The sequence below is a fragment of the Blennius ocellaris genome, assembly GCF_963422515.1.
Source record: "Blennius ocellaris genome assembly, chromosome: 19".
NCBI classification, from domain to species: Eukaryota; Metazoa; Chordata; class Actinopteri; order Blenniiformes; family Blenniidae; genus Blennius; species Blennius ocellaris.
The window spans coordinates 19,558,503-19,571,372 of record NC_137668.1 but is presented as its reverse complement, the minus strand read 5'-3'; the positions used below and the strand labels follow the sequence as shown (position 1 = coordinate 19,571,372).

Below are 12,870 nucleotides of genomic sequence, written 5' to 3'. Positions count from 1 at the left end.
CAAAGTCTTGCCTCCCTGTTTAAAAACGAAGCACACTTTGTACTTTGCCAGTTAAGATGCACTGAAGGATGGCCACGCCCCCCTGACCCCCAGGCGACGTCCGCAAGAACCGGTGTGCTTGGTGGGTTCGGCCAATCAGATCGTCGGGACGGCACAGCCATTTTTGCATAGTTAATTGAACATCAAGGAGAAGCGCACAGGACCTTGATACTCAAAGAAACAGTGACCCCTGTTGGGCAGATGAGGAACAGCAGATGGAAAATTGGAAATTGATGCTTCTCTTTTCTACGTTTGAAAGCTTGCGTGTTGTCACCAAATGGAACCATAAACATCCGATCATGTTACAAACACATTTTATTTGTATTTATCTTTTCTCTTACAGTCAAAACATAAAAATTAAACTATTAGTGTGGAACAACTGGAAATACACAACATCAAACCTACAAACAAAAATAACATAAAAGCAGCAAAATAACATTCTCGGAATAATATAAAGTCTTAAAATATTGAGAATAATTGTAACTTGCAAGATATACAAATGAAAAGTATCATTTGACAATATATTAGTCTGTTTTTCATCAGAAGCATTGCAACGCTAACTGCAGCAGTGCGTCACAATGAGAGAGAAAGATGACATAGATACACACATTTTAAACATGACTGCTATATTATCAAGCAGAATCAAACCGCATCTTTAATTATCCTAATGTCAACAGTGTGTGCTTGTAACTGTCTCTTATAACTCTTATAATTGCACATATATAAAAATTGTGTTTTCTTTTAAAAACAACAACAGCAAACATTCAAAATCCACATTATTATTGTGTATTTCTTAGTAACAACAGTCAGACTGGGAAGGAGAGTGATGCCGAGGTCAACATGCAACCTTTGTCCAGCTGAACTCAGACCGCCAAAGCGTGTTCACAGGCTGAAGCCGGACACGGCGATGTGCTGCGCGCTGTTTCTGGCGTCAAAGTACGAGGTGTCCGTTTCGTCCTCTGGCTGTGGAATGAACGGCATCGCCTGGTTGTGCAGGTTGTCCCAGTCCAGGCCCTCAAACAGGGGGTGGCACTTCAGTTCTGGTGGAGGGTAAATGGCAAGAAAACACACCTCACATGAACACAAGAATCAAGATTTGTTTTTTTTTTGTCAGCTTTCAGTCACAGCAGGATAGGATCCATTGGTGTTGGCACAAAAAAACTTCGAAAAACCACAAAAACCACCAGAAAATATCATCATTTTGTGCTACTTTAAGTCATTAAATGCTCTGAAATGAAAAATCAATGCACGTATTTTGTTAATTTTAAAACTGAAACTTTTGAGTGTATCTTTACACTCAGAAACAAAAATGGGAAGGTGTTCCTCACCCTTTCGTCCCGCCCGTTTTGTCATGTCCATAGTTAGAAGGATTTCAATGGCACTCCTGGAGTTCACAGACAGCTCCTCCTCCCCCTCAGGCCAGGGGATATCTGAAAGGATTGGCAATGATTCTCATTTATTTAGGGTTCATTATGCTTCCGCCCCCCTTGCGTGTGGTCGAGGTCTGGTACTCGCCTCTGTTGAGAATATTCTGGAAGACCAGCTGAGGCGTCTCGTCGTTGAACGGCGGCACGCCTGTGAGGAACTCGAAAAGACACACGCCGAGCGCCCACCAGTCCACCATGCACTCTGGTGGCGTGCCAGGAAAACCAACAAACAAACAGGAGAAGAAAAAAAGCTGATAATTCACATTTTATCGAAGTTTGAAGTCCTGTTAAGAGAGAGAACTACTGGAACTATGTGCACTGAGGTGGCAGAAGCAGCTGCTGATGTTAAGCTGAGGATTGAAGGAAGGAGCATCTGGGAATCAACGCCACATAGAAAACACTGATTGGGTTCAACAGCGATTGTTTTAACCCGAATGATAAAATCAAACAAAATAAAAACCCCTGATATAATTCAAATTAATATGATAAAGACGCAACATCAGCATTAGCATTTCACTTCCTTTCACTGTTTATCACACAGCGTCATTCTCATGAATTTGATGAACATTTGAATTATTAACACCGTGTCAGACAGTTATTAGATCACATTTAGTGTGTCAGTGGCTGAATATCAAATTGTTAGAGAAAAAAACCCTTTTAAATGTAAAAAAGGAAAGAAAAAAAAGAAAAGTGAGAGTGAGAATTTGTAGAAAAAAAATCAAATTCTTGAAAGTCATTTTCTTAGGAACTGCAGTGTGAAATGGCCATGCGCATTTTGCAAACACATCGATTCATTTAAGTGTCTGGGGTGAGATCTTCTCGTCGCAGTGGTGTTTATTCAGCTGCTCCATTTTTACACAGCTCACCGCAAATATTCAATTCATTTCAATTTTATTTATACAGCGTTGAGTTGCGCTGCGGACTTGGACAGTTTTCACACATGAAATCTTTCCAGCTATAACAGGAACTCAAACCCGGGCTGCTCCCCTGGATATTAAAAGGTCAAGATTCAACCTGATGCTCCATCAATGAATATGGTAACCCAACAAATTCACACAGAAATACAGTCGGATAGTTTTCTGCAGCATTTCTAATTGGCCCCTTTGATGTTGATGCCCACAGAGATCGATTGCAAAAGCCTTGGTAGTGTCCAAGTTAATAACCATATTCACACGATCACCTATTAGGAATGCAGATATTTGCTGAAGACAAGCCAGACACGAAGAAAAACCCCAGGCATGTTAATCCCGCTTCAAAATAGAGGCCCCATACGTAAAACACCCGATTTGTAATCACGGTCTCATACCCCCATCCCTCTCCCTCCAATCAGCTCTGTTCACCAATGCAAGGGGAGGGAAGAAGAAGGAAACAGTGGGGTGGAGGGGTGGGGGTCAGCTCATCAGCTCCGCTAGCATTATTAGCAGGCTGGGTGAAAACATGCGAGCTCGCTTTGAAAAACATCATCGTGACAAACTTACCACACTGACCCATACCTGAAACTAAAAGAAGACGCTGGTCACATGAGCCACAGGGTGACACGCGACAATTCTTCATCAAAACATTGTATTACAGGAGTATCTGTGGGGTCTCTCTCTCTCTCTCTCTTCTTACCGTGTGGTATTCCCAGAAGAAGTTCTGGAGCCAAATAGTCGGGGGTTCCGAGGATGGGTGCACCCTCGACAGGCAGCGCCCCCCTCCGCACGCTCTTGGGGGTCCTGAACGGGGTGTGTGAGGTCGACATGGGCTGAGGAGTCTGACATGGGAGGTGAAAATGAGGTACAATGCAAAACGTACTTTTCAGTACCGATCACATTTCAAATACCATTCCCACATATTGATTTCCCCACCTGACAGAGAGAAGTGCTGGAGCTGGGTTTTCGCTGCACTGGCGTCGCAGTGCCGGACACGGAGTGATGAGAAGCTGCCGTGGACATGTCCATGCCGTCCAGAGACCCGAGGCTGAGCCGGGAGACTGCGGACACGTTGGAACGGTTGATGGAGCTACAGTAGCTGCGGAAAGCCACCACGCTCCGCGGCTTGAGGAAGAAGGGGGACGGCGGCGCGCCACCAGAGACATCGTGGAACCGATTCAGCAATGAACACTGAGACTCTGCTCTCTTCCCAAAAGGACCGAGTTTAGGTGTCTGGTTGATGGCGGCGGAGGGAGTTGGCGGGAGCAATTCAATCATGGACGAGTCCCCATCCTCCTGCTGCTTCTCGTATGAGGCTGAAATGCTGGTTGCGAAGGGATTCGACTGTAGCGACGTGTCGAACGTGAGCGACGTCTCATGCGCCGACCCGTCGGAGTCCAGACTCAGGCTTCTGCAGACATCCATGTGCCCCGGAGGAGGCGAGAACTCTGTCCCCGCGTTCTCAAACACATCCTCCGCTGGCTCGTCCAGCTCACAGAACAGACTTTTAGCCACACGTATCGGGCTGGATCGCTTTGGAACCGGAGCCTCACCTTCCTCCGCCGTCTCAGCAGAAACGGTAAAGTTTTCTATCTGGAAGGTGGAAAAGGTTCCGGTCAGGCCCGTGTGGAACCTCGCCGGCTCCTCTGGAATCTCACAAGACCTCTTGTAGTCCGTGTTCCTCTTTTTGGCTCGTCTCTCCGGGAGCTCAGGACTTCTTCCCAGATCTGAAAATGTTCTTTTCACAGATGAGGGCACTTCAGGTCGACAGCCATCTCTCATCGAGACACACACATCCTCAGGTTTTCTGGTATGCGAGCTATTTTCCGTGCGGCGGTCTGGTTTTAATGGGTTGCTCGACTTCTTAGCAAAGGTGCCTGAAGTTGTGGGGACACAGTCCTGCTCAGGGACTTTGGATTCAGATCGTCTGTTAAGTTTTTGATCATTTTCTTTCTGAAGAAGAAGAAGAAAAAAAGAGCAAACATCATCAGAAACATAGCAAGCAAAGAACTGAAGTTAAATAAAATATGTAACAATTTAAAACTAGTTTTAGACACGCCAGGCAAAGTCAACATGACTTTTTGGGTGAAAAATGACCCACAGGTCATTAGGATTATGGCCACTGACCTCCTCATCCTCGCCCTCCCACATTGGACTGATGCATCCCTCCGTGTCGGTGGTGCTGCCTGCACTCATCGTCTCAAACCTCCTTCTGCTCTGCAGCAATGTGGGAGTCAGATTTTTTGACAGATTGTGGGGACCAAATGCGCCACTGTTTGGCCCTGTCACAAGAACAGACAACCAAAGGAAATAAAAGTTAATATATCATACGCATTTTCTTTTATTTAAAGTCAACATGCTGGCTTTTAATATCCAACATGACATACCTAACGTCCAAGGGTAGGAGCATGGAGAACACTGCTGCTCTTTTTTCTTTGTTACAGGAGAACCGAGAGAGTTGTTCTTCTGTTTTACTTTATTACAGGACATGGGGCTGGACACAGCCGATGTGCTGCAGTGACGCTTCCCTTCCGCTGCAGGTGTATTCTGTGAGATTTAATGAAAGGACAGAGTTACCAACACATCCTGACTAGATGTGAAGTCAGAGAATTTGGGAATGATGACATATGTTCACTTACAAATCCAAGGGAGCTGATTAAGGAGAGAACTTGACCCGGCGTGCGAAAGTAATCCTTCCTTGGTTTAGCCAAGGACGGGGTTGTAAGAATATCCATTAAACTCAGTTCTGATAAAGAAAGCACACAGACACATTCAGGAAGTATTACTACAATAATGTAACAACCTTTTTGTTTTCGTTTTTAAAAAGCTGATGGGATTTCATACCTCGGTCAAGCTTGACTTTTGAAAGGCCAAAGTCTGTTAGTTTGATGTGACCTTCATTGGATATGAGCATGTTGTCTGGTTTTAGGTCCCTAAAAAGAATAATGATCACTCAGTGTTACACACCGTTGGCAAACACCTGAAGAAGTATCAAAGTATATAGAGAGTGAAACATAAAAGACCCAGCATCAGCGAGAATAGAGTACTTGTCTGGTTGCAGTCAACAGTCAGATCGCTCAACATTATTGATGTATAACAACAGCTGAAGACATGTTGGGTGAGTGTTTTCCGCTCACGGCGAGATTATTGTGGATTCAAATAACAGATGGGCCTTTCTGTGTGTGAAGATTCAAAAACATGCATGTGAGGTTAACTGGTGACCCTAAATTGTGTGTTTGCCCTGTAATGGACTGGAGACCCTGTACAGAAGATGAATAGATGGACGAAGTCAAAGTACCTGTGGATTATTCCATGGCGGTGAAGGTAGTCCAAAGCTTGTGCAACCTCAGAAATGAATTTCACAGCCATGTCCTGGTCGAAATATCCATAAATGTGAAGAAGGGATTTGACATCCCCTCCAATGAGGTACTCCATTACCTATGCAAGGCAGGAAATAACAATCACACGTAAATATGAATCTGCAACGTAGAAAATAAACCGTGTATGTTGGTTGGAGGTGTTACCAGATAGATTTTGGTGGCTGTCTGAAGAGAATAAAACAGGTGAACCACGAAGGGACTTTTGCTCAAAGCGAGTGCGTCTCTCTCTGCCTTCATTTGGCCCGTCATGTTTTTATCGACCATGTCGGCTTTCTTCATCACCTGAAGAATAAAAAGACTTTATTCGACTTTTCTTTTTCTCGATGTTTCGACTTTTTTCATGAAATGCATGCTGGGGGGAAAAAAAACCTCAACCTCGTATAACTTTTTTTGTCGTGAGTTGCTCTAATATCACGAATAGAATGTAAAAGCGTACGGCACAGCAGTTTGAATTGACTCACTTTAATGGCATATAAACGCGCGTTGCACTTCTTCCGAGCGAGGTAGACCTTCCCGAAGGCTCCGCGGCTGATCGGCTTCAACACCGTGAAATCATCGATGGAAGGAGGTTTAGGGACTTCCACAGACTTCTCGTTTGTCACCGAGCCGCGGCTCTCCCCTACATCCATCTTTTAGTTGGATATAACGACCGCAAGAGGTCTCCTTCTGAAGGTAAAAACAGTACAGGATTAAAAACAACAACGAGTTTGTTTTGAAATTTGAATTCTCTGCTTCTCGAGGGGGTCGTCTGACGTCACGAGTCACGAGGCCATTGCAGGTGTTAAGCATAGTGCCTGAACACAAATTCTTAAACACATTTGAATTTGACAGTGGGATGAATATCGTTTGGACATAGTAATCGGTACATATCTTTCTTGTTCATTCTGAGATAGTTTTTAATTTTGTGATTGATTTAATTTAATCGAGGATTACTTTAGATTGCGCAATAAGAAAACGGCTCTGTACCGGGGTGCCCCCTGGACTAAGTGGAGGCGGTGACAGAGGGATGACGGCTGAGCTATCATAGGTGATGGATTACGACTCACACTCCATGCAGGACACAATAACAAGTCTGGAGAGGTCATTCCATGACAGGCTGCGTCACCCAAAATGTGTAAAGAAGAGATATTGTAGGTCTCTCCTTCCAGCTGCTGTCAGACTGTATAATCAGCACTGCTCACCATCATCCTCTTCACAAGAACTGCAATAAACACAAAATTGTCCTGGTGCAATACTGGTGTGCAACAATCACAGACAACCTGGGTGCAACTGAGTAAATTTAAACTAGACTGGTCAGTAGGTACAGCAGGGGTGTCACCCTCATTTTCACCGAGGGCCACATCAGCATCATGGTTGCCTTCAAAGGGCCAAATGTAACTATCAGACAATATGAATGTAACTAAATGTAACCAAATATAATGTAAAATAATACAACTACTCCTCAATTTTAAATAACTTACTTTCCCAGGTGGAAATAACCTATACGAGGATATATGCGCATATATGAAACCTATAAGCAGTATATATGCACATATATGCGTATATATGCCACATATGGGTAAAACTGAGGTGCATATATGTGAATATACAGGCCATATAGGTCTCCTGTACTGCCTCTTTATTTCCACATATATACAGCCCATATCTCACTTTGGCAGGATGAGTGTTTTTATTGTGAAAAGAGTTTATGTTCTGTCTTGCTTTTAAGTGGGGAATCACCTGTGGACAAATCAGTTCACCCTTATGTACATTTGACTTATAAAAAACTTTATGTATGTCTCCGGCTGCATCATCTCAAAAGTGAGAATCTGTACAGAAAAGCTGCATGTACAAAATACTCTCATTTTAGTGTTAAAGTTGTAAAATCCACGTTTAAATACAGCTTGGTGTGGCTTTCTAGCTTATTGATATTTCCCTCATTGTGGACTGGTGAGTCGAGCCAAACGTAAGAATGCATTTTAATGTAATGGCGCCATCCAGAGGACAAATAAATATTTACTTTTACAGGATTTCTAAAAGAAAGGAAAAGTTAGATGTATTTGGAAACTTTGTGTAAAAGGAGAGGACAGTTTTAACATATTGAATCCTTGAAGAGTTAAGAGTCTGGGTTACTGCTCCTGTATCGCCTTTAAAAAGTCTCCAAGGAATTTCTCCTGATTGGGCAGATGAATATCTAATATGTTCTGGCCATTAGGTCAAAGGCCAAAATCACTATCATTGCAGTTTGTAAGTCTTTACAACATATAGACAGGCTACAATTGTAGATTATAAGTGTTTGTTTCTATGACTAGGTGGAGGAGGTTCCTGGTGAAATATCACAGTCGGACCTGGCTCCTGATGATGTCATGATTCTTGACACCAAGGCCACGGTATATCTCCACTGTTATTCACTAGCTTGACATTAATTTTCATTCTAGATTATATGATTCCTTAAATCCTACGGTCTTTTCCTTCACCAGCTTCTTGTTTGGATCGGATAAGATTCCAGGGAGGAGGAGAAACAAGGAGCAATTAAAATTGGTAAGGGAAATTAATGGATATGACCTCAAGAATCGGTGTGGGAGAGATTTCATCCTACAAATAAGTTTTTTTTCTGTACTCATAGCTGAACAATACCTGAAATCAGACCCCTCCGGCCGTACTGGTGTCCCCATCTCCACCATTAAGCAAGGGGAGGAGCATGCTATGTTCACCGCTGGTTCTACAGCGGCTGCTACTGATATTAGTGAAACAACACAAAGAAACCTGGTCAGACCTGGTTAACCGCTCTGGTTCTGGTCTGGAGCTTTGAAAACGACATAATGTCAACAACCATGACAGTCAACACATGATATTCCACTATTTTTCAACAATAAAAGACTTGTGTTGCTTTGGAAGTGGAGCTCTTATAATAAAATGCAAACAACATGAGTGTGTAAAATCATTAATGGGGAAGTTTAGGAAATTTAGCTTTGCTTCCGTTTTTCATATTTCGTCTTTTTCCCCTGCTTTGTAATCGAGTCCAAGGGGTTAAAAAAAAACCAACCTATTCTACTGTGTTGTTCATATTAGATGAAGCTCAATAAGCCAGAGGGAGGCCAGGCTGGATGCTCATCTTCAGGCCATGTGCATGCGGCCATATCTGCTGAGTTGCAGACTTGTGGATTAAAGAGCCGGCTTTTAAAGTGACTCCACGTTGTGCCTCCCTTCCACTTCTCTTGCTTCTCGGCCATCGTCTGCTGTCAGAGATCCAAAACAAACCGTGAGCGGTCAACAATGAACCAGAAGGTGGTTCTCATCTCGGGCTGCCCCTCCGGGATCGGCCTGGCTTTGGCTGCCCGCATCGCAAAAGACGAGAAGAAGAGCTTCATGGGTAAATTTGGATTTGAAAGGCTTTCTTTAAACACGCTGAGAGGATTTCATTACGTTGTTCTTTGAAATGCTGTCATGCTTCTTATTCTCAATAGCTTTGGATTTCAATTTCATCCCTGTCTTTTTGTTTATGAGTCCAGTTTGCTGCACTGCGTTACTATTGCCTCAATTTTCAGCGTCAAATTCAAATCGTGTAAATACCAGTGGTACAAAAGAGGAGTAGAAGTGGCAAAGATGATGCTGCGTTCAAATTAAAATAGGAATGTAGACGAGAAAACATGTTCACTGAAGCTGAAGCGACGACTCTTAGCAGAAACACACTTGAAGAAAAACCACAAAATAAAGTTTATCCACTGTTGTGGACTTGTGAGTTTTGTTTGTGCTACAAAACATCAACAATCATCAGGTTTAAACAATGAATATAAAGTACAAAAGAATGCTACTCGTCGTATGGTAATAAAAACAAATGAGAGAATGACAGTGAATTTAAATTTTTTTATTTATGACTGCTGAGGTGGGGCGGCAGCGGGGATCTGTTTGTTTGCAAACAGTTGATGGACCTGCCCATCGCTTGCCACATAGAACCACGCGACAGGCACCACTGGCGTCGGAGGAGGGTTGAGAGGCTGTTGTTGTCGCCCTCTCCTCCGTGGTCGTTTTTTGCCCTAAAAATAGAAAATACGTTTAATCACTAAGTTGATTAAAAAAACAAAAACTGTTTAGCAGTTTTATTGACATCTTGTGAACATTTATGAGTTTTAGGTGAGGAGAGAGTTCCTACATAGTTAGATGCCGGCGACCAGCCAGGATGCCTGTCAGCGTGGCGCTCCGCCTCAGCTTTGGCCAAGTCATAGTAGCACTGCTGCTCCTCTCGTGACAATGCCTTCCACTGTGGAGAGACGACAACACGTTGTCAGCACACACAACGACAAGCCAGCTTCTAAACATGAGCAATGAATTTGTATCTCCAACATGTAGGAGCCGACAACTCACCCTCTTTCCGACCTCCGCGCTCACGGCCGCACTGCCCTTGGTGCCAATCGCTGCTGCAACGATGGCCCGCTGCTCATTCAAGAATAACATGAAAGCATTGGGGGGCTTTTTAATATGCGGCTCGTGATCAGTGAGGCGTGGACGTTTTCGTTTCCTGCAGGAACCAAAAACAAATGTTCAGAGCAAGCATTCAGGAAGACTTCAAATATAAATGGACGTGTAATAGGATGTCTGGTGTTACACTCCAACATGTGATTCACAGTCAGGCCTCACTGACACTTAATAAATGGAGGTTTTGTCGCTGAGCAATGACTCAGAGCTTGAAGTAAAGCTCTGGTAAATAAACTGAATGTAATGATGTTCATGTAGGTACAAACAGCCACAAGTGTATTTAGAGCCAGAAGTGGACAGTGGGACTCACCTCGAGGTGGAGGGTACGGGAGTCGGAGGAGCAGCAGGTGGGGTGGGACTCGGGCCCCCTTCAGCCTGACCTTCAACAGACTGGAGACAAAAGAAAAGTGTTAAAAGCACAAGTTGCACAAGTTGAGACTGTTAAGATCAACACCAGGAGACACCAGATCACTTTGATTAATCATGAGGCGACACACAGAGTGAGGTAGAATTTAAAGGCTACTTGCAGGAGGAAAGTTTAGTTTTGTGGACTGATTAACAGGTTAAATAATCCCTTGTATTAAATTCAATCTCATTTGGATCAAATGGGTCTCTTTTCAAAAGCATATTTTGTTGTGTAATTAAAAGAGATATCATTTATCAATCAGAGTCCCACATTGTTCTACATCTTCAATGTCTTAACAAGTGAAATCACAGCTCTAAGTTCCAGTGACTGAACGTCTCACCTGTCCCACTCCAGCATTGCTGGCATCGAGCTGACGTAGGGCATCTGGATCAATAGTTTGGAGGTCACCCTGCCAACATTCCTCCAGAAGACTTTTCAGGTTGTCATCAAAGTCAATCCGAGAGACAGAAAGAGCATTGAACATTAGGATGAGGCTCACAGTAAAAAACTGTGACAAGAATAATGATGCAAACACTGGAACTAACAGTTATTAACATCAGAAAAGACTGAATGTATGATTTCTTTCACAGTAGTATATATATTAACACAACTGATGACACGTCTGATTAACATAAATCCCAACTAAATCACTGTAACAAGAAACACTGAGTGGAAATGCACAGTGTGAAATGTTACTTTTCACACTCTCTTAGTTAAAACTTGAATGTATTTGGAGATTCTCAGTAACTTAAAGAATACAGAATGATTTAAAAACACATACTCAGCCAGAGGACCAGAAGCTGGTGGGACCGGGTCTGAGAACTCGTCCCCCAGTAGTTGCACCAATGCATTTAAAAGGTCCATTCTGGAGATGGGAAAAGCGTTGAATATCAGAATGAGGTTCACAGTCACTTTAAAGCCAAACATGTTACAAGAATAATGACATAAACACTGGCACTAATAGTTCTTAACATCAGAAATGACTGAATTTATTTAATGAACATCAACCACAATTCAATAGCTTCAGGATAATTCAATGTAAGATAAATTAATAAAATAAACTGAAATGCAACAAATTTAACTCTTTCTAAAGCTTCTGAGTGAAAATACAGTTTGAAATGTTACTTTTCCCACTCTGCTGGTTAAAAATACTTCCACCATATTTAAACACAGATAACAAAGGAGATTAAACATAATTAGAACATTTCTGAATTAATTTTGAGTGTAGCTGCCGCTCGGTGATACGTATATGTGTATAATAACAACAATACTAGTGAAAAAGTATCAACAAAGTACAAGTAATAGTGATAAAGTAGAATTAAAATGGCAGGTGTTTATTTGTGTTGCCATGGAGACAGCCTTCAGGGCATCACATTAGCTTTAGTAGCTAGCTGTCAGGCCTTGATGGATTTGTAGTCCTCAAACAAATGATTGTTATTTGATAGCCAATTGAGCAATTTGAAGGATTTTTGAACTTACAGCATTTTTACAGTGTGAAATGTTACTTTTCCTACTCTCTTAGTTAAAACTTGGATGCACTTGGCACTTTTCATTTTTTTTTAACTAAAAAGTTTGTCATCAGAAGTTAACTGTATTAAACCACCTCAGAGATCAAGAAGCAACTTAAAGAATCCAGCATGATCTAAAAACAACAGAATGTATAAACACTTACCCGGTTTGTGGCTCTCGCTCTTCATGAGGAGGCTCGGGGTCTGGTGGGGGATTGTTACTCCGAAGAGCCTCCCACTCCGTTCTTAGCATTCGGACCATTCTGGAGATGGAAAAAGCATTGCATATTGTTTGTATGAGCGTGTTTGAGAGAGAGAGATATGATATATTTTTATATATATGTATAATTCAATAACAACACAATCAGCACTAAGTGACAGGAGTTGATCAATCAAGTAAAAATAAAAACTTACTTTGGTTGTTGATGCCGGCTCCTTTTTTCGTGGCTGCTGCGAGAAGGCTGACCAACGACTGAAGCCTGGCGTTGGTTATGTCTAACTGCCCGTCAGGTAGTAACGGCTTCCTATTGGCTGCCACTACAGCTCGGTCACTGATTGGTTGAAACCTCAACGCCGCTGATTGGTTGCAACTGAACCACAGTCAGCGTAGCTGCAACTTCAGCTACCTTGATATATCCACAGTAACGTGTCAACAACACTTGTTCTCTATCACTGCGACTTCCAACTTATTGAAGGAAAAATTACACTTTGAATTTCTTGATATTTCTACCGTTTTAATGTTCC

General features: G+C 42.6%; 1 protein-coding gene across 1 annotated transcript; it reads right to left on the bottom strand.

Moving 5' to 3' along the window:
• Positions 1-921: 921 nt before the first annotated feature.
• mastl (microtubule associated serine/threonine kinase-like) lies at positions 922-6,386 on the bottom strand (the record flags this gene model as incomplete). The annotated part of the gene is made up of 11 exons (XM_080514838.1): positions 922-1,079; positions 1,368-1,469; positions 3,078-3,219; positions 3,314-4,330; positions 4,505-4,659; positions 4,765-4,924; positions 5,017-5,123; positions 5,222-5,310; positions 5,676-5,815; positions 5,902-6,039; positions 6,219-6,386. The coding sequence occupies 11 exons, from the start codon at positions 6,384-6,386 to the stop codon at positions 922-924; spliced, it is 2,376 nt and encodes a 791-aa protein (XP_080370964.1).
• Positions 6,387-12,870: the final 6,484 nt, after the last annotated feature.